This window comes from Cherax quadricarinatus, chromosome 42 (assembly GCF_038502225.1).
Source record: "Cherax quadricarinatus isolate ZL_2023a chromosome 42, ASM3850222v1, whole genome shotgun sequence".
NCBI lineage: Eukaryota > Metazoa > Arthropoda > Malacostraca > Decapoda > Parastacidae > Cherax > Cherax quadricarinatus.
Window position 1 is genome coordinate 1582697 of NC_091333.1, and position 22596 is coordinate 1605292.

The 22596-nt window shown below is 41.0% G+C and overlaps 1 protein-coding gene across 1 annotated transcript in view; it reads right to left on the reverse strand.

The window, feature by feature from the left end:
• Nucleotides 1-22596, reverse strand: part of LOC128695569 (uncharacterized) — an 854631-nt gene that overhangs the window by 234347 nt on the left and 597688 nt on the right. The window contains exon 16 of the mRNA XM_070093194.1: nt 15969-16124. Within this exon, the coding sequence (XP_069949295.1) occupies nt 15969-16124 (156 nt within the window). The remainder of the gene's footprint in view (nt 1-15968; nt 16125-22596) is intronic.

Genomic DNA, 22596 nt, shown 5'->3' on the forward strand with positions numbered 1-22596 from the left:
TGGCTCCCCCATACGTCCACCACCACGAGAATCATCACTGCTGTGGCTCCCCCATACGTCCACCACAACGAGAATCATCACTGTTGTGGCTCCCTCATACATCCACCACCACGAGAATCATCACTGCTGTGGCTCCCTCATACGTCCACCACCACGAGAATCATCATTACTGTGGCTCCCTCATACATCCACCACCACGAGAATCATCACTGCTGTGGCTCCCTCATACGTCCACCACCACGAGAATCATCACTGCTGTGGCTCCCTCATACGTCCACCACCACGAGAATCATCACTGCTGTGGCTCCCCCATACGTCCACCATCACGAGAATCATCACTGCTGTGGCTCCCCCATACGTCCACCACCACGAGAATCATCACTGCTGTGGCTCCCTCATACGTCCACCACCACGAGAATCATCACTGCTGTGGCTCCCCCATTCGTCCACCACCACGAGAATCATCACTGCTGTGGCTCCCTCATACGTCCACCACCACGAGAATCATCACTGCTGTGGCTCCCTCATACGTCCACCACCACGAGAAACATCACTGCTGTGGTTCCCTCATACGTCCACCACGAGAATCATCACTGCTGTGGCTCCCTCATACGTCCACCACCACGAGAATCATCACTGCTGTGGCTCCCCCATACGTCCACCACGAGAATCATCACTGTTGTGGCTCCCTCATACGTCCACCATCACGAGAATCATCACTGTTGTGGCTCCCCCATACGTCCACCACCACGAGAATCATCACTGATGTGGCTCCCCCATACGTCCACCACCACGAGAATCATCACTGCTGTGGCTCCCCCATACGTCCACCATCACGAGAATCATCAATGCTGTGGCTCCCCCATACGTCCACCACCACGAGAATCATCACTGTTGTGGCTCCCCCATACGTCCACCATCACGAGAATCATCACTGCTGTGGCTCCCCCATACGTCCACCACCACGAGAATTATCACTGCTGTGGCTCCCCCATACGTCCACCACCACGAGAATCATCACTGATGTGGCTCCCCCATACGTCCACCATCACGAGAATCATCACTGCTGTGGCTCCCTTATACGTCCACCACGAGAATCATCACTGATGTGGCTCCCCCATACGTCCACCACCACGAGAATCATCACTGATGTGGCTCCCTCATACGTCCACCATCACCAGTGAACTAAGTCACATCATGAAAAATGGTCTTATGATACCAACAAATGTGGAAAATGACACTTATGTACAGTTCGGGACATTATTCGGGGAAACGTATCGCCACTCTAATAAATGACCTGAACTTAGAGAAGAGTTTTTCCACAAGTCATCTCATGAATAAGACCCAGGTCAGTCGACTCTCACTGACGTACACAACAATGGCTGCACGTCTGCAACAATAACATTCATCCTGCGTCTCAACACTAAACCATACGGATAGTTGTTGTATATTGTTTACTTAATGTTTGTAACCTAGGATATATTTAACTTAAAATGTTGCTTATTCACGAAAGCCGTCTTCTGAAGTTGGGTGACCCAAAGATAGAAACACATTTACACAATCATTCATTCGATAGCTGTCTTGCTTAAAGTGTACGAATATAATTCAAGCGAGTCTCTTAGCTGTAGCGTTCTATTAATCAACTTACCCGAGCTTAAAATAAAGTCAAGGTCCTCGGGAGTTACCGGAATCTTACTACGAAAACTTCAGCAAAATATATTGAGTTAGTATACATATAGTAGTTACATATGAAGAGCAATGTCCGTGACATATATTATACAATGGTTATATGAACAGAGCTATGTTTGACGCTTTCTTTACCGCACATTTATTTTTTTCAGTGGTTTGGATACAGAGACACTTTTCCGAAAGTCATTCCACCCTCTATCATATTTGTTCCGCAAACTATTTCTATAGTCCACTAAGAGTTGTCAAGCTGTCTCAGCTCATCTCAACTCCTGGCCCTAACTACAGTCTACTACCTACCAGGATACACTCACAACAACCCACATTAATTGCTAAGTGAACAGTGACAGCTGGTTATAAGGGAACTTACCCACACGTGGTTATACAAGAAGGGTACAGTATACAGACTTTGTAAACAAGACGCAATGCAGGTCATGGCATTTTATTATGCAGACGTTTCGTCCACCAGTGACTTTATCAGTTCAAAAGGTGAAGTCCCTAATGGACGAAACTTCTTCACAATAAATTGCCATTAACTGCACTGCGTCTTATTTATTAACCCACACGTCTCGCCCTGCCTGGGAATCAAAGACCTACTTTATCGATGCTTGTTTACATGCTAACACCATTCTATATACGAATGATTTGACCACTATTTATCCATGAATAGATTAAGACGATGTCATGTTAGCCGACACAGAACAAAGCTAGAAAGTCCTACTGTCTATCCTTCTGGTCTCTTCTAGCAATACGTACCCTTTAACAGGCCTATTTTTTACTTTCCCCATTTTCATTATATGTATGTTTTTAATTCCAGCATTCATTTTTTCTTAAAATTTTACGAGTCATCTTTAAGAATTTTATGGGCGTGAGACTAGCTGCAAGCAAGGGCTAACTCCCTAGTTCCACACCATTACAAAGCGACTCTAAAGATCAACTTTTACTAAGAGAAGCACAAAACGTGAGCATCTGGCATAACTGCGACTTATTGCTTCTTAAATAACGATGTTTTGGTACCAGACTAAAATCCAAGAATACAGCGATGTTGTCAAGCCAAAAGGATTTACAATACTCAATCATAATGTTGTCAAGCCAAAAGGATGTACAATACTCAATCGTAATGTTGTCAAGCCAAAGGGATGTACAATACTCAATCGTAATGTTGTCAAGCCAAAAGGATTTACAATACTCAATCATAATGTTGTCAAGCCAAAAGGATGTACAATACTCAATCGTAATGTTGTCAAGCCAAAGGGATTTACAATACTCAATCGTAATGTTGTCAAGCCAAAGGGATGTACAATACTCAATCGTAATGTTGTCAAGCCAAAGGGATGTACAATACTCAATCGTAATGTTGTCAAGCCAAAGGGATGTACAATACTCAATCGTAATGTTGTCAAGCCAAAGGGATTTACAATACTCAATCGTAATGTTGTCAAGCCAAAGGAATTTACAATACTCAATCGTAATGTTGTCAAGCCAAAGGGATTTACAATACTCAATCACTTTCAAGAATAAACTCATATGATAAGACATGTACAGAGCAAAACTTAATTTATAGAAGATATTTCATAACAAGTAAAGCTTTGTTAAGTCAATACATAGAGGTCGTTTTATATCCCTGGCCACGTCTTGCCGTCCAGCAGAATAACGCAAGGTAAACAGTACTGTTACAGACAAGGAGTTGTACAAAGATATACAATGAAAACACACAATGACATTATTTTTATAAAGTGCCTCACACAATTTAAATAGGAATAAACAGCATTTTCCAGACTATGAACTTCCCCCCCCCCCCGGTTATGCAAAACATCTGAAAAGTCTACCTGGAGAGTGTTTCGGGGGTCACCGCCCCCGCGGCCAAGTCTTTGACCAGGTTTTGCAACAAACTTCGATAAAGACGAAATAACTTTATAGATCTCTCATACAATGATATCCTTCACAACTAATAAAAACTAGACTGACTTCTTTACTGTGTTAAGACTTATCAACTACACAAAGATTAACGTAGTGTTACATATATACCCTACCCAGAGTCTTTCCCTTCAACGAATCTACCTGCGCTTCCTACTAATTTCGGCAACATTGCAAGCTACTGAAGATATGGTGATTACAACACGAGAGGCCTAGAGCTATCATTAAACTCCCCGTGATTGTTTTGCAAACACACACACACACATATATATATGTGTGTGTGTGTGTGTGTGTGTGTGTGTGTGTGTGTGTGTGTGTGTGTGTGTGTGTGTGTGTGTGTGTGTGTGTCGTGCCGAATAGGTAAAACTGGTTAGTCAGTAAAACAAGAAGCAACAGTACTTGCCGTGTGTGTGTCCAGCGCGCACCAACAAGGACAGTGCTAACTCAAAACACTGGTGGTTGTGTACTAACCCTGCCACCACACAACAACCCACCTCTCAACCTGCGCTCAGTGCTGTGCCAGCAACGACTGTTACACCAGTGTCAAGTCCAGGGGTTAGAGAGCCACTGGCAGCGCAGCTGACCCTTGCGTGCCTGTCTCGGTGTGTGTGTGTGTGTGTGTGTGTGTGTGTGTGTGTGTGTGTGTGTGTGTGTGTGTGTGTGTGTACTCACCTAATTGTGGTTGCAGGGGTCGAGACTCAGCTCCTGGCCCCGCCTCTTCACTAATCGCTACTAGGTCCTCTCTCTCTCTCTGCTTCCTGAGCTTTGTCATACCTCGTCTTAAAACTATGTATGGTTCCTGCCTCCACTATATCACTTGCTAGGCTATTCCACTTCCTGACGACTCTATGACTGAAGAAATACTAACATCCCTCTGACTCGTCTGAGTCTTCAACTTCCAATTGTGACCCCTTGTTTCTGCGTCCCCTCTCTGGAACAACCTGTCTCTGTCCACCTTATCTATTCCACGTAGTATTTTGTATATCGTTCTCATGTCTCCCCTGACCCTTCTGTTCTCCAATGTCATCAGTCCGATTTCCCTCAACCTTTCTTCGTAGGACATGCCCCTGAGCTCCGGAACTAGACTTGTTACAAACCTTTGCACTTTCTCTAATTTCTTGACGTGCTTGACCAGGTGTGGGTTCCAAACTGGTGCTGCATACTCCAGTATGGGCCTGATGTACACAGTGTACAGTGTCTTGAACGATTCCTTACTAAGGTATCGGAACGCTATTCTCAGGTTTGCTTGGCGCCCATATGCTGCAGCAGTTATCTGGAGACATGCTCGGTGTTATGGTCACCCCAAGATCTTTCTCCTTGAGTGAGGTTTGCAGTCTTTGGCCACCTAGCCTATACTCTGTCTGCGGTCTTCTTTGCCCTTCTCCGATCTTCATGACTTTGCATTTGGCAGGGTTGAATTCAAGAAGCTAGTTGGAGGACCACGTGTCCAGCCTGTCCAGGTCTCTTTGAACCCCTGCCTGATCCTCATCTGATTTAATTCTCCTCATTAACTTCACATCATCTGCGAACAGGGACACCTCTGAATCTATCCCTTCCATCATGTCATTCACATATACCAAAAATAGCACTGGTCCTAGGACCGACCCCTGTGGGACCCCGCTCGTCACAGGTGCCCACTGTGATACCTCATCCCGTACCATGACTCGTTGTAGCCTCCCTGTCAGGTATTCTCTGATCCATTGCAGTGCCCTTCCTGTTATACGTGCCTGATCCTCTAGTTTGTGTGTGTGTGTGTGTGTGTACTCACCTAGTTGAGGTTGCAGGGGTCGAGTTAAAGCTCCTGGCCCCGCCTCTTCACTGGTCGCTACTAGGTCACTCTCCCTGAACCGTGAGCTTTATCATACCTCTGCTTAAAGCTATGTATGGATCCTGCCTCCACTACATCGCTTCCCAAACTATTCATTCCACTTCCTGACTAGCCCCACTCCACAAAGGGGGCAGTAAAGCAACAGCAAAGAACTACAGACCGATAGCACTAACATCCCATATCATAAAAATCTTTGAAAGGGTCCTAAGAAGCAAGATCACCACCCATCTAGAAACCCATCAGATACACAACCCAGGGCAACATGGGTTTAGAACAGGTCGCTCCTGTCTGTCTCAACTATTGGATCACTACAAGGTCCTAGATGCACTAGAAGACAAAAAGAATGCAGATGTAATATATACAGACTTTGCAAAGGCCTTCGACAAGTGTGACCATGGCGTAATAGCGCACAAAATGCGTACTAAAGGAATAACAGGAAAAGTCGGTCGATGGATCTATAATTTCCTCACTAACAGAACACAGAGTAGTAGTCAACAGAGTAAAGTCCGAGGCAGCTACGGTGAAAAGCTCTGTTCCACAAGGCACAGTACTCGCTCCCATCTTGTTCCTCATCCTCATATCTGACATAGACAAGGATGTCAGCCACAGCACCGTGTCTTCCTTTGCAGATGACACCCGAATCTGCATGACAGTGTCTTCCATTCCAGACACTGCAAGGCTCCAGGCGGACATCAACCAAATCTTTCAGTGGGCTGCAGAAAACAATATGAAGTTCAACGATGAGAAATTTCAATTACTCAGATATGGTAAACACGAGGAAATTAAATCTTCATCAGAGTACAAAACAAATTCTGGCCACAAAATAGAGCGAAACACCAACGTCAAAGACCAGGGAGTGATCATGTCGGAGGATCTCACCTTCAAGGACCATAACATTGTATCAATCACATCTGCTAGAAAAATGACAGGATGGATAATGAGAACCTTCAAAACTAGGGATGCCAAGCCCATGATGACACTCTTCAGGTCACTTGTTCTATCTAGGCTGGAATATTGCTGCACACTAACAGCACCTTTCAAGGCAGGTGAAATTGCTGACCTAGAAAATGTACAGAGAACCTTCACGGCGCGCATAATGGAGATAAAACACCTCAATTACTGGGAGCGCTTGAGGTTCCTAAACCTGTATTCCCTGGAATGCAGGCGGGAGAGATACATGATTATATACACCTGGAAAATCCTAGAGGGACTAGTACCGAACTTGCACACGAAAATCACTCACTACGAAAGCAAAAGACTTGCCAGACGATGCAACATCCCCCAATGAAAAGCAGGGGTGTCACTAGCATGTTAAGAGACCATACAATAAGTGTCAGGGGCCCGAGACTGTTCAACTGCCTCCCAGCATACATAAGGGGGATTACCAACAGACCTCTGGCAGTCTTCAAGCTGGCACTGGACAAGCACCTAAAGTCGGTTCCTGACCAGCCGGGCTGTGGCTCGTACGTTGGTTTGCATGCAGCCAGCAGTAACAGCCTGGTTGATCAGGCTCTGATCCACCAGGAGGCCTGGTCACAGACCGGGCCGCGGGGGCGTTGATCCCCGGAACTCTCTCCAGGTAAACTCCAGGTAAACTCTGTGGCTGAAGAAATACTTCCTAACATCCCTGTTACCTGGAGGTTATTCCGGGGATCAACGCCCCCGCGGCCCAGTCCATGACCAGGCTTCCCGATGGATCAGGGCCTGATCAACTAGGCTGTTACTGCTGGCCGCACGCAGTCCAACGTACTAGCCACAGTCCAGCTGATCCGGCACTGACTTTAGGTATCTGTCCAGCTCTCTCTTGAAGGCAGCCAGGGGCTTATTGGCAATTCCCCTAATGCTTGATGGGAGGCTGTTGAACAGTTTTGGGCCCCGGACACTTATGGTGTTTTCCCTTAGTGTACCAATGGCGCCCCTACTTTTTATTGGGGGCATTTTGCATTGCCTGCCCAGTCTTTTACTTTCGTAGGGAGTGATTTCTGTGTGCAGATTTGGGACCATTCCTTCCAAGATTTTCCAAGCGTAGATTATGATATATCTCTCCCTCCTGCGTTCCAGCGAGTACAAGTCAAGTGCTTCCAAGCGTTCCCAGTAGTTAAGGTGCTTGACAGAACTTATATGTGCAGTAAAGGATCTCTGTACACACTCTAGATCTGCAATTTCACCTGCTTTGAATGGAGATGTTAATGTACAGCAGTATTCCAAAAAAAAAAGCCTATAGAGAAAAAGTGATTTGAAAAGGATCATCATTGGCTTGGCATCTCTCGTTTTGAAAGTTCTCATTATCCATCCTATCATTTTCTTTGCACATGCGATCGTGGCACTGTTGTGATCCTTGAAAGTGAGATCCTCAGAGATTATTACTCCCAGGTCCCTTACATTATTTTTCCGCTCTATTGTATGGCCGGAGTCAGTAGTATACTCTGTTCTAGTTATTATCTCCTCCAGTTTTCCATAACGGAGTAGTTGGAATTTGTCCTCATTGAACATCATATTGTTTACCGTTGCCCACTGGAAAACTTTGTTTATATCTTCTTGGAGGTTAACTGCGTCCTCAGCAGATGACAGCCTCATGCAGATCCTAGTATCGTCCGCAAAGGATGATACGGTGCTGTGGTGTATATCTCTATGTCTGATATGAGGATAAGGAATAAGATGGGGGCGAGTACTGTGATTCATCTATGTCTTTAACTTCCAACTGTGTCCCCTTGTTATTGTGTCCAATCTCTGGAACATCCTGTCTTTGTCCACCTTGTCAATTCCTCTCAGTATTTTGCATGTCGTTATCATGTCCCCCCTATCTCTCCTGTCCTCCAGTGTCGTCAGGTTGATTTCCCATAACCTCTCCTCGTAGGACATACCTCTTAGCTCTGGGACTAGTCTTGATGCAAACCTTTGCACTTTCTCTAGTTTCTTCACGTGCTTGGCTAGGTGTGGGTTCCAAACTGGTGCCGCATACTCCAATATGGTCCTAACGTACACGGTGTATAGGGTCCTGAACGATTCCTTATTAAGATGTCGGAATGCTGTTCTGAGGTTTGCTAGGCGCCCATATGCTGCAGCAGTTATTTCGTTGATGTGCGTTTCAGGAGATGGGGTGAGTATAACACCAGGCACAAGATCTTTTTCCCTCGAGTGAGGTTTGTAGTCTCTGACCCCCTAGACTGTATCCTGTCTGCGGTCTTCTTTGCCCTTTCCCAATCTTCATGACTTTGCACTTGGTGAGGTTGAACTCCAGGAGCTAATTGCTGGACCAGGTCTGCAGCCTGTCCAGATCCCTTTGTAGTTCTGCCTGGTCTTCGATCGAATGAATTCTTCTCATCAGCTTCACGTCATCTGCAAACAGGGACACTTCGGAGTCTATTCCTTCCGTCATGTCCATCATGTGTGTGTGTGTGTGTGTGTGTGTATGTGTGTACTCACCTAGTTGAGGTTGCAGGGGTCGAGTCCAAGCTCCTGTTTGTGTGTGTGTGTGTGTGTGTGTGTGTGTGTGTGTGTGTGTGTGTGTGTGTGTGTGTGAGAGAGAGAGAGAGAGAGAGAGAGAGAGAGAGAGAGAGAGAGAGAGAGAGAGAGAGAGAGAGAGAGAGAGAGAGAGAGAGAGAGAGAGAGAGAGAGAGAGATAGGATGGTGACTCCCACACACCCGTCTCTGCACCACAGACACCGTCTAGTTGATCATGTTTGTCGCCAACTTTAATGCTCCACTGAAATGTCGGCTCAAGCGGAGCGATTTCAAACCACGAAACAGGTGGGATCTGAACCTACAGCAAGTGAGTCCTAAAACACCAGGACTCACTCGCCATGGGTTCAAACTCCACCCGTTCTGTGGTCTGTTTGTAATTGTATTATTGCAATTTAGGGAGTCATGACAGAGCGCTTTCATCACAGCTAGTATGAAACATGCTAGTCAAGTAATCCAACAGCAAAACGAAGCTAGCACTTTTTCCCACTGCGTAACTTAAGGGTAAACAGTGCTAGCACTTGTTCCCACCATGTAATCACTAAGAAATAGTGCTAGTACTTGTTCCCACTATGTAAGCTACTGAGAAACGGTGCTAGCACTTGTTATCACAATGTAAGTCACAGAGAAACATTGCTAGCACTTGTTCCCACTATGTAAATCACTGAGAAAGTGCTAGCATTTGTTCCCACTATGTAAGTCACTGAGAAACACTTGTTCTCACTATGAGTCACAGGGAAACAGTGCTAGCACTTGTTCCCATTATGCAAGTCACTGAGAAACAGTGCTAGCACTTGTTCCCATTATGCAAGTCATTGAGAAACAGTGCTAGCACTTATTCCCACTATGTTAGTCAGAGAGACACATTCTTCTATGTACATTTCAATCATGAAAGGGTAACAGCACAGATATACAATGTAATCGTGTTCATAACATATCTAACTAACCTCCGCCACAACTAAAAAAAACTTCTAAGAATACCTTGCATTACTCTTTATATTTCTAAGAATCATTTTTTACATCTCTGAATATCTCTCATTTATCTCTCTCAGGATCATTTTACATCCAAGACAATGGAGGGTTTTCTGGTTTATTTTCTCTACCTTTTCTTCACTGCCTGCCCTCCACTCTGAAGTTTCCACTTTTAAAACAAATTCTCTGTGACTTCTTAACTGATACCAATTCTTCCTTAAAGACTAGAATTAATGCATATGTCTTTGTCCTTCCATCAACACCTCTACCTCTTCCCCTTACCTTTAAACATAAGAATGGAGGAACACTGCAGAAGGCCTACTGGCCAATACAAGGCACGTCCTTATCAAAACCACTGCTACCCAAGAATTTACTCCCATACCCACGACACAAATCACTCCCAGCCATGCACCACCTTCGCCATGCACCACCTTCGCCATGCACCAGTGAATGACCAATATTGACTTAACACTTTCCATGAAAATAATATCATGATTATCAAACAATCCAGTTTCATTTATCTCTCCCTTTCATACTTTTCATTTATTGTGTTAAGAAAATTTATTATAACACATATTTACTAATGTCTAGTGAGGAAGCAGAAAAATGCAGAAAAAAGAGTAAGATAATGAAACTAAATAAAAAAAAAGGGGAAAAGGAATAAAAGATTAATGGTCAAAATAAAAGAAAGACCAACAGAGGAAGTGAAGGTATTCAGATAATCGGGAGTAAATTTATCAACAAATAGAAGATAAAGCAAATAACAGAATAAATGATGGAAATAGATGGTGAAATTAATACTGTGTATTAAAAAATTCCTAATTATACAAAGAATCATATTTGAAATATCAAAACATCCTTGTGTAACTAACACCAGACACATGTACATTGTATACTGTACTTGTAGCTAAACCAATGCCAGAATTCATTTTAGTCTAAGTTACGGATAGTTCTAGCTAGTCCTTCTGGTGTTATATTTCCTTTTGTTAAAACACTGGTAAGGGCCGTGTCACACCATAACAAAAACCATCAAATACGAACAGGGTTCTAAAACTATGAAATATGAAACAGGGGTCTATATTCAGCTGTTTGTGTTTCTGGCCCAGGTCATGCTAGGTTGGATGACTTTACAATCCTACAATCCTTGTGAACCTCTTCATGGACTAACCAAATGTTAGCTGGCTGTTAGCCACATAAGAGGAACATAAGACAGTATTATGTACCACTTTCACTCATTTTGGGTGAAAGTGGTTCATAATACTGGACCTGTATTTTTTTTTTTTTTAACACACCGGCCATATCCCACCAAGGCAGGGTGACCTGCCTTGGTGGGACATTTGGTAATTTATACTGGAGAAGGGGCTACTAGCCCCTTGCTTTCAGCATTCTAAGATTATTAACCTGTATAACAATGATATTTACTAACAAATGTGTGAATAAGACGCAAATTATGACTTATGACATTTAATGAGAAGGCGAAATATTATTTTTATTATTATCACACTGGCCGATTCCCACCAAGGCAGGGTGGCCCGAAAAAGAAAAACTTTCACCATCATTCACTCCATCACTGTCTTGCCAAAAGGGTGCTTTACACTACAGTTTTTAAACTGCAACATTAACACCCCTCCTTCAGAGTGCAGGCACTGTACTTCCCATCTCCAGGACTCAAGTCTGGCCTGCCGGTTTCCCTGAACCCCTTCATAAATGTTACTTTGCTCACACTCCAACAGCACGTCAAGTATTAAAAACCATTTGTCTCCATTCACTCCTATCAAACACGCTCACGCATGCCTGCTGGAAGTCCAAGCCCCTCGCACACAAAACCTCCTTTACCCCCTCTCTCCAACCTTTCCTAGGCCAACCCCTACCCCGCCTTCCTTCCACTACAGACTGATACACTCTTGAAGTCATTCTGTTTCGCTCCATTCTCTCTACATGTCCGAACCACCTCAACAACCCTTCCTCAGCCCTCTGGACAACAGTTTTGGTAATCCCGCACCTCCTCCTAACTTCCAAACTACGAATTCTCTGCATTATATTCACACCACACATTGCCCTCAGACATGACATCTCCACTGCCTCCAGCCTTCTTCTCGCTGCAACATTCATCACCCATGCTTCACACCCATATAAGAGTGTTGGTAAAACTATACTCTCATACATTCCCCTCTTTGCCTCCAAGGACAAAGTTCTTTGTCTCCACAGACTCCTAAGTGCACCACTCACCCTTTTCCCCTCATCAATTCTATGATTCACCTCATCTTTCATAGACCCATCCACTGACACGTCCACTCCCAAATATCTGAATACATTCACCTCCTCCATACTCTCTCCCTCCAATCTGATATTCAATCTTTCATCACCTAATCTTTTTGTTATCTTCATAACCTTACTCTTTCCTGTATTCACCTTTAATTTTCTTCTTTTGCACACCCTACCAAATTCATCCACCAATCTCTGCAACTTCTCTTCAGAATCTCCCAAGAGCACAGTGTCATCAGCAAAGAGCAGCTGTGACAACTCCCACTTTGTGTGTGATTCTTTATCTTTTAACTCCACGCCTCTTGCCAAGACCCTCACATTTACTTCTCTTACAACCCCATCTATAAATATATTAAACAACCACGGTGACATCACACATCCTTGTCTAAGGCCTACTTTTGCTGGGAAATAATTTCCCTCTTTCCTACATACTCTAACTTGAGCCTCACTATCCTCGTAAAAACTCTTCACTGCTTTCAGTAACCTACCTCCTACACCATACATTTGCAACATCTGCCACATTGCCCCCCTATCCACCCTGTCATACGCCTTCTCCAAATCCATAAATGCCACAAAGACCTCTTTAGCCTTATCTAAATACTGTTCACTTATATGTTTCACTGTAAACACCTGGTCCACACACCCCCTACCTTTCCTAAAGCCTCCTTGTTCATCTGCTATCCTATTCTCTGTCTTACTCTTAATTCTTTCAATAATAACTCTACCATACACTTTACCAGGTATACTCAGCAGACTTATCCCCCTATAATTTTTGCACTCTCTTTTATCCCCTTTGCCTTTATACAAAGGAACTATGCATGCTCTCTGCCAATCCCTAGGTACCTTACCCTCTTCCATACATTTATTAAATAATTGCACCAACCACTCCAAAACTATATCCCCACCTGCGAAATATTATTCTCAATAAATACCATAAACCGTCTTTTTCAAACACTGGACCTGTTAGTGCCATCCCGTCAGTAATGGCTCCCAGTCACGTGCACTGCTGTTATCAAGGAGCTAGATAAAAGTTTTGCTACTGGGGGATCTAAACTTACCGTATGCAGCCTCAGGACTTGATTACTTAACCCTTTGAGGGTTTTCGTCGTACTAGTACGTCTTACGCGTAGGGGTTTTTGACGTACTAGTACTCATAAATTCTAGCGGCCTCAAATCTAGTGGGAGAAAGCTGGTAGGCCTTCATATGAAAGAATGGGTCTATGTGGTCAGTGTGCACAGTCTAAAAAAATTCCTGCAGCACACAGTGCATAATGAGAAAAAAAAAACTTTGACCATTTTTTTTTAATAAATCAGCGACTTTGCATTGTATTTTCGTATGGTATTTATTGTTGTATTCTAGTTTTCTTGGTCTCATTTTATAGAATGGAAGACATATTACAGAAATTGAGATGATTTTGACTGGTTTTACAAAGAAAGGTGCCTTGAAATTGAGCTCAAAGTAGCAGAAATGTTCGATTTTTACCAAACTTCAAAAGTAAACAAATCGTGCCAAGCGTGCAATACACGTCAACTGGTGAGTCTAATATTCTTTCACAAGTGCACCAATAATATTTATACCATTTTTTACACTAATGCAGTAGTCTGCATAACAGTAAATCTTATATTTTTTGTGAAAATAAAAATTCAAAGTGGAAAGCAAAAGAATATAAGAGGGGCCTTGAGACATGACTAATGACTAGAGGAAATGTCATTTTAGTGCCAGGAATGTCTTTCTTGTTTATTCTGGACCCTATTCGGAAATTGGCATCTTTTGAAATTTGTGTGAAATTGGCAAAATTGCTAAATTCTGACCACTGTACTGGATAGTTGAATTTCATAAATGAGTGGTTTCTTGCACCCATTCGATAGAAAAAATGGAGTTCTAGCGAAATATTCATGTTTTTTGTCGACTAGTACAGTGAAATTGGCCGAAAATGGGGCTCAAAGTGGGCAAAATCGCCGATGCGTAAACATCGCCGAGACCGCTAACTTTGCGAGAGCATAATTCCGTAAGTTTTCTATCAAATTTCAAACTTTTGGTGTCTTTATGATCGGGAAAAGATTCTCTATCTTTTCATAAGAGAAAATAATTTTTTTTTTTTTAAATTTGGCCGACCCTGAGAATGAGTTTTGGAGAGGGCCTGTCGACCCTCAAAGGGTTAATATGGCCTGGATGCATTTCTTTACCTGGTTCAGCAGTATTAGCACAGACAGGTGCTACTTAACTTACGATGGGAGTCATGTTCTGATGAACCCATCGTAAGTCGAAAATATATCGAAAATGAATGTGATATGCTAAATAACTAAATAATTACTGTCACTATGTAAATAAACAAATATTTACTTTAACTACATACCAATACTGAAAAGTAAAAAAAAAATATATACAAGTTATAGACTTCCCACCTTCATGCTGGGTAATTATCTTAAGTTAGGTTAGGTTAGGTAAGGTTCGTCAGGAAACAGGACAAATGTTTCCTGACGCGGGTCTTAGTCAGATGATGACCCGCCTTTGGAGCTTTTGGTCATCTGACCGAGGCCTTCCGCTGGCTTACCAGTCCACCCCTTTAAAAATTATGGTCATTTATAACCAGTCTATTATCTTAAGTCTCATCTCCAAAGTAATTGCTTTTGTACCATCGTAAAGTCGAAATATCTAAAGTCGAGAAACACCTGTACCTGGCCTGAAGAGTTTCTTTAGTAAGAGCTCTGACAGCATACTTGACAAAGAGCATGTAGATAACTGGTTCAGTGAACCGACAACCTGATGAATTAGACGCTGATGCAACACTTGTGTATCTGTATTGTGAAATGTTTCATCATCCTCAGAGGGAAATGGAGCTTGAGGTAATTAGTCCCTCAGACTGGAGTTGTGTTCAGTCCATCGATCTTGACTGATTACCTCAAACTCCTTCTGATCTTCAAGCATTCTTCTCTGTATTGGACTGAGGAAGCCAGTGGATAGCAAAACGTTTCCACAATAAAGGTACCCAAGTGTTGCACGACGAAGAGTGTTTCTGCCTGATGCCGTAATACACAAATCTTTTTTTACCTACATTTCATTACTCTGCCCTAGTGGCTTTTTCACTTTTCACCAATCAAGTGTTTATAATGGTTTAATGCAAACACAGAGTAATATCTCTGAAGCACAACCCACCTACTTTTACCCTCTACTCTTCAATATAAACAGGAACAAGCCCAAAACACAATCAGTCTAGTATTGCACAGTGAAATTAGTAATCTTCAACAAATACAGTTCACCAATACAAACTCTACAAATGGTTGACAGTGAATGAGTTTTCTTATTTTTTTTTTTTTTTTTTGGGGGGGTCACCCTTCCTTGGTGGGAGATGGTCGCAGTGATAAAGAAAGTACAGTAACCTCTCTTATGAAGCTGGTCTACACAATGTGATTTTTTTTGTAAATGTGGCTGAGAAACAATGCACCTGAAATTGTATAATACATACCATAGAGGCCTTTCCATACACAATTCATTTTCAGATATACTTTTTTCAATCGCTTTTATAAAAAATTGCACTAATATAGAAGAGTTTCACAGGAGAACTGACTATATACAAATTCCACCCAGTGAACATCAAAAAGGTTGCAACATTTTACAGTGGTACCCCAAGTTTCGTACAGCTCCCAACTCAAACAATTATGTAAGTGTATTATTCTAAGTGCTTTTGTAAGTGTATTTTTGGAGGTCTGAAACGGACTAATCTAATTTACATTATTCCTTATGGGAACAAATTCGTTCAGTAATGGCACCTGAACAGCCTTCTGGAACGAATTATGGCCGAAACCCGGGGTACCACTGTATAATATGTGAACCTACCTCGCACTGGATCTGATGAGTACTCATCATCGGGTTCATTGAGTGAAGTCTTCCTGCTGCCAGGGCGTCGTCTCGGTGAAGAACCCGGAGTGAGCCCCTGCATCACCTCAGCAGAGTTCCTTAAAACGGCATCACGAGCAGCACGGAAACCACTCGCTAATTTCAAATGAAAGATTAGTACCGTACCTGCACCGAGACTAAGACTGACGGCAGGTAGTTTAATAATACTATATCTAATTTTTCTTGAATATTGCAACCTCTAATGTCTACAAAATTTGTTAATGTGTGTATGGTAAGACAGTGATGCCAAAGCTGCTACATTAAAAAATAAAGAAATAATACAATAAAAATAATACTGAAATAATAATACAAAATAATAATATAATCAAAATACAATAAATCATAATTATAAACACTGTAATATAACTATTAAATAACATTACAATTATTTAATATAAATATTTATAAATGTAAACATTTTAAATATAAATAATTTAAACAAATATTTAATTATAAATAATGATTATACATACAAAAAATAACAGTAAAATCACAAATTACATATGGGGCACCATAAGTACGAGTGAGAAAGTCAACGTCTCAACTCTTACAAAAAACTTGCTTTAAAACACTACTTATGCATGTAAAAAAACTTAAAGAAAATAAATGATGGAAAAAATATTTTTTTCTCATTTTTTTTTTTTTACGCAACATGATTTCAAGGCATTTCTTTATCAAAATTCATTTAATTACTTTGACCCTCTTAGCTGCTGTGCCTCATAGTGTGTGTGTGTTTATGCACGTGTGCATGTTTATGCCCATGTGTGTGTACGTGTGAACGCGCGCGCACACACGTAAGTGGGTTTCATAATATACAAATGTAGGAAAAGTGTACCAGTACCAGTATTCACACAAATAACCTGCATGAAGGAGAAACTTATGACAATGTTTTGGTCCAACTTGAACCAAAATGCCCAGGCATGTTAGTGGCTTTCTTAGTGCTTAACAATATCTTATAACCTGTAAATCACACATTGTACACTGAAGAAAAATGCAAATTTGATTTGAATTGAATTAATGGTCCAAGGTGGACCTAAATGTCTTCATAAATTTCTTTCTCCTCTGTGGGAGTTACCTGCGTAGTGATCCAGTTATGGTATTGTGCCTTTATGTTCTGTAATGGTATTTAAAGAGACCCCACAATATAATGCACGTGAATTTACAATTTTTTGCTTAAAAGAGAATATTTTTATTATTATTTTTTTTATTATCACACTGGCTGATTCCCACCAAGGCAGGGTGGCCCGAAAAAGAAAAACTTAAAAGAGAAATTTGGATAAATCATACATGAGGAATGTCTGAGTTACATGAAGAATTTCATGTTAGTATTAAACAGTTTTCCAATGTTTATAACTACAGTACTGCTAAAGCTGTGGCATGTATATTTATAAGCCAACACCAATGAGAAGGGTCTACTGAAAATTCCCACCACCATTATGATTCACACTACTGTTTACCGATATCTATTTCCAGCATACATTCCTGAAGTTTCTGTACACCTTTTTTTTTTAAAGCCTAATGCATAATTAAACCAAAAGTGCTAATTTTTGTCAAATACTTTCATAACAGTCCAACCACCAGAGAATGATCTTGCAGATGTCTATCATACCTATGAAGATCAAGTACCACAATTTGAAGGAATAAACTAAGATTTGCACTGCACGAATAAATGAAAAAATATAAACAAAAAGGTGTAACCCCCAAAAATAAGTGTGCAAATAGGATTAGAGGAAACAATAGTAAAGAGTCAAAATAGTATTAAGAGGAAACAAGCAAGGTATGTACCAGTATATAACGAGTATGGGTGGGACAAAGTATCGGTATCAGTGATTATCCGCCATTTTTATGGTAACGGTACCAGTGAAAAAGTTGCTGTTAATACCAGCAGATGCCTTTAATATTACATGTGCTTACAAATAATAAAATTAACACTATTTCACAACTGTGAGGGGGTTTCTCTCTCTCTCTCACACACATTCTCACACTCAGTTTCACACTCACACTATCACACTCACACTCTCACACACTCACACACACTCTCACACACTCACACTCTCACACACACACACACACTCACACACTCACTCTCACACACACTCTCACACACTCACACTCACTCTTACACACTCTCACTCTCACACACTCTCACTCTCACACACTCTCACTCTCACACACTCTCACTCTCACTCTCACACACTCTCACTCTCACACACTCTCACACTCTCACTCTCACTCTCTCACTCTCACACTCTCACACTCTCACTCTCTCACTCTCACACTCTCACTCTCACACTCTCACTCTCACTCTCACATTCTCACTCTCACACTCTCTCACACTCTCACTCTCACACTCTCACTCTCACACTCTCACTCTCACACTCTCACTCTCACTCTCACATTCTCACTCTCACACTCTCTCACACTCTCACTCTCTCACTCTCTCACTCTCACACTCTCACTCTCACACTCTCACTCTCACATTCTCACTCTCACACTCTCTCACATTCTCACTCTCACTCTCACACTCACTCATATAAGTGGACACAGAGTGACTACTGACTGAACTGTCCAAGTCAAGTACTATAATTTTATACTTCAATTTCAGGCTATTACAATAATGTTCGCTTTTTCAGTTTTTAAAAAATTTAAGGCTTTAAATAAAGTGCATTAAATGCTTTAGTTTTATGTTTAATATAGCTGGGAATTGTTCAGACTTTTATTTTCATAACTGATTTCTCATTATGTCTCATTATTTAATATTTAACCCCCCAGGTTATTAAATGTATATTGAGCAAAAAGCATTCCCTCAATAGTGAACATAATTATCATAATTTTGACAATAAAAAATATAGAAAAGCATCAGTATCGATCTAGAATTGTTATCGCCCCGTCCATAACAATATCTAAATTGAAATCAATGCACTTCTCATGAAAGAAGGAAGTGCCATGAAAACCAAATTTCAAAAGCAATTAGAAGTAAGACTGAAGTACATACACAAAGGAACCACAAAGGAACCACCACTACATGTAAACCACACAATAACCAAATTCTGTAAACTCAGCATTGTAATCCTTATAGAGAATAAACTTCGAAATGAATTGAATTGATATTACAGAAGCAATAAATGCTCAAAATATGCCATGATTATCAACTTTTGCATTTAGACAGACAGTACAAGAACCATCCTGTACACTAAAAAGAGATGAATTTACCTCACTTTGAGTGTTTTAGCCTGACAAACACCATATCTTGTGATCTAAGGGGTGTGGATTAATTATTAACCCTTTGACTGTCGCAACCCCCAATCCTGAGATGTCTCCTGGTGTCGCAAAATTTAAAAAAAAAAAATTTTTTCTTGTGAAATGATAGAGAATCTTTTCCCGATTGTAATGACACCAAAAAAACGAAATTTGATGGAAAACTGACGGAATTATGCTCTCGCGAAGTTAGCGACCTCGGCACTGTTTACAAATCGGCTATTTCGCCCACTTTGAGCCCCATTTTCGGCTAATTCCATTGTTCCAGTCGCCCAAACTCATAGCTATTTCTTTAGAACTCCATTTTTTCTATCGACTGAGTACAAGAAACTGCCCATTTACCAATTTCAACTATCTAATAATGTGGTCAGAAATTTGCAATTTGGCCAATTTCACAAAAACTAAAAAATATGACAATTTCAAAATAAGGTCCAGAATGAACAATGCAGACATTCCTGGCTCTAAAATAACATTTTCTTAGCTCATCAGTCATGTCTCCAGGCCCCTCTGATATTACTCTTGCTTTCTATTTTAAATTTTTATTCAAACAAAAAATAGAAGACTTACTATTATGCAGACTACTGCAATACTGTAATAATTGTATAAATAACATCAACCCATTCATGACTGCATGACTGGCTAGTTGGATATTTATTGGACAATGGCATCATTTGTTTACTTTTGAACATTGGCAAAAATCAAACATTTCCCCTACTTTGAGCTCCATTTCTAGGTTCTTTTTATAGTAAAATCACTCAAAATCACCTCTATTTCTATAATATGTTTTCCATTCTATCAAATGAGACCAAGAAAACGAGAATACAACCATAAATACTATACGAAAATAGACCACAAAGTCGGCATTTTAATTAAAAAAAACGGTCGGAGTTTTTTTTTTTCTCATTATGCAGTGCGTGCTCCAGGATTTTTTTTATATGGTGCACACTGACCACACAGACCCATTCTCTCACATGTGGGCCTACCAGCTTTCTCCTGCTTGATTTGAAGCCGCTAGAATTTATGAGTACAGTGGACCCCCGGTTAACGATATTTTTTCACTCCATAAGTATGTTCAGGTGCCAGTACTGACCGAATTTATTCCCATAAGGAATATTGTGAAGTAGATTAGTCCATTTCAGACCCCCAAACATACACGTACAAACGCACTTACATAAATACACTTACATAATTGGTCGCATTCGGAGGTAATCGTTATGCGGGGGTCCACTGTATACAGTGGACCCCCGCATAACAATTACCTCCGAATGCGACCAATTATGTAAGTGTATTTATGTAAGTGCGTTTGTACGTGTATGTTTGGGGGTCTGAAATGGACTAATCTACTTCACAATATTTCTTATGGGAACAAATTTGGTCAGTACTGGCACCTGAACATACTTCTGGAGTGAAAAAATATCGTTAACCGGGGGTCCACTGTATATACGTCAAACACGGTACCTCGTAAGACGTATATATACGGCCGCGACAGTCAAAGGGTTAAAAGCCAGAAAAATTCCATGTTCAACTCTTGATAACAATGAATGTATTCATACAAATAGGGTTGAACAGTGTTTTACCTGGAGTTTACCTGGAGAGAGTTTCGGGGGTCAACGCCCCCGCGGCCCGGTCTGTGACCAGGCCTCAACAAAGAGGATCTTTATTTTCTTTATTACTTTTATTTCTGGCAAGAAAATTGTGATGATATGAAATGTAGAAAACGATAATACGAATCCTGGAAATAAGGGCATAATAAATCAATGGAACCAACGCTGGGCAGTAGTCAAAGCTTATAGTTAACAGTTTCTTAAGACATAAATCTCATAGCATCTGTTCTTTTTTTGTTCATTATGTGAATTTTGTAGAACTGAGAAGTATTAGTGCAACTTTTATGTCAGGTTTCATGAAGAACAACAGGTGCTGTAGTTAAGGAAGCTGAAAAAAGTGAGGGAAAATATAAAATGAAATTTTAATTATAACTCTCAAACATGATGTCAATGAGTCTATTAGGAAACTTTTAAAATTTTGATAATACAAATGCTATTCTTCATTATTTTCTATTAAGTATTTTTTTTTTTGCAGATATAGAGCTCTAGTTGCAACTTTGATGAAAGAGCATTGTAAACAAGAAGCACAGTACTGAACAAATGATCATGAGGTATGCATATGAGCAGCAGATCGAATATCTTATTATGGCAGCTTGTTCCTTTCAAATGAAGTGCGTTAATAATAATAACCTTTATTTCTACAAGTACATGATACAACTTATAAAGACCTAGTTGACATCACTGACAATCTATATAGAAAGCCCCTGATTATGCAGAGCATTTTGGGCAAATTAGGTTAATTTTGTCCCAAAGATGCTACCCACATCAGTCGGCTAACATCCAAGTACCTATTTACTACTAGGTGAACAGGGATAGCAGGTGCTTTAAGGAAACATGCCCAAATGCTTCCACCCATACTGGGAACTGAACCATGGACCTCAATGCATGAGCTATGGGACACCTAGTGAAGAACTCTCAATCACAGTAATTACAGCAGCCTCACCCTTCCTTAGCTTACACCTGATTACCTCCCATACCTCAAGTGGAACAAAGTATAACGACTTGGAGAGCATACAAATCTATTGGGGAAGGAAGGCGGGGTAGGGGTCGTCCCCAAAAAGGATGGAGGAAGGGGTAAAGGAAGTTTTGTGGACTTCCAGCTGTTGGAGTGTGAGCAGGGTAATATTTTGTGAAGGGATGCAGGGAAACTGGGTAGCTGGACTTGAGTCCTGGAAATGGGAAGTACAATGCCTGCACTTTAAAGGAGGGGTTTAGGATACTGGCAGTTTGGAGGGATGCCTAAACTGTCGTATCTGAGCGTCTCTGCAAAGACAGTGATTATGTATGAGTGATGGTAAAAGTGTTGAATGATGATGAAAGTTTTTTCTTTCTTTTTGGGTCACCCTACCTCGGTGGGAAATGGCCAACATGTTAAAATATAAATATAAATAAAGAATATATATATATATACATACACATATACATCTTCTTTCAACAAACTGGCTGTATCCCACCGAAGTAGGGTGGCCCAAAAAGAAAAACAAAAATTTCTCTTTTCAACTTCAGTAATGTATGCAGGAGAAGGGGTTACTAGTCCCTTGCTCCCAGCATTTTAGTCACCTCTTACAACACGCATGGCTTACGGAGGACATATATACACATTTATATTTATTCATACATATACATGTAAGTGTAAAACACACACACAGTAATTTAAATACTCTTCTAAAAGACAAGCTACATTCTTGCATTCCAAAAAAATGAAT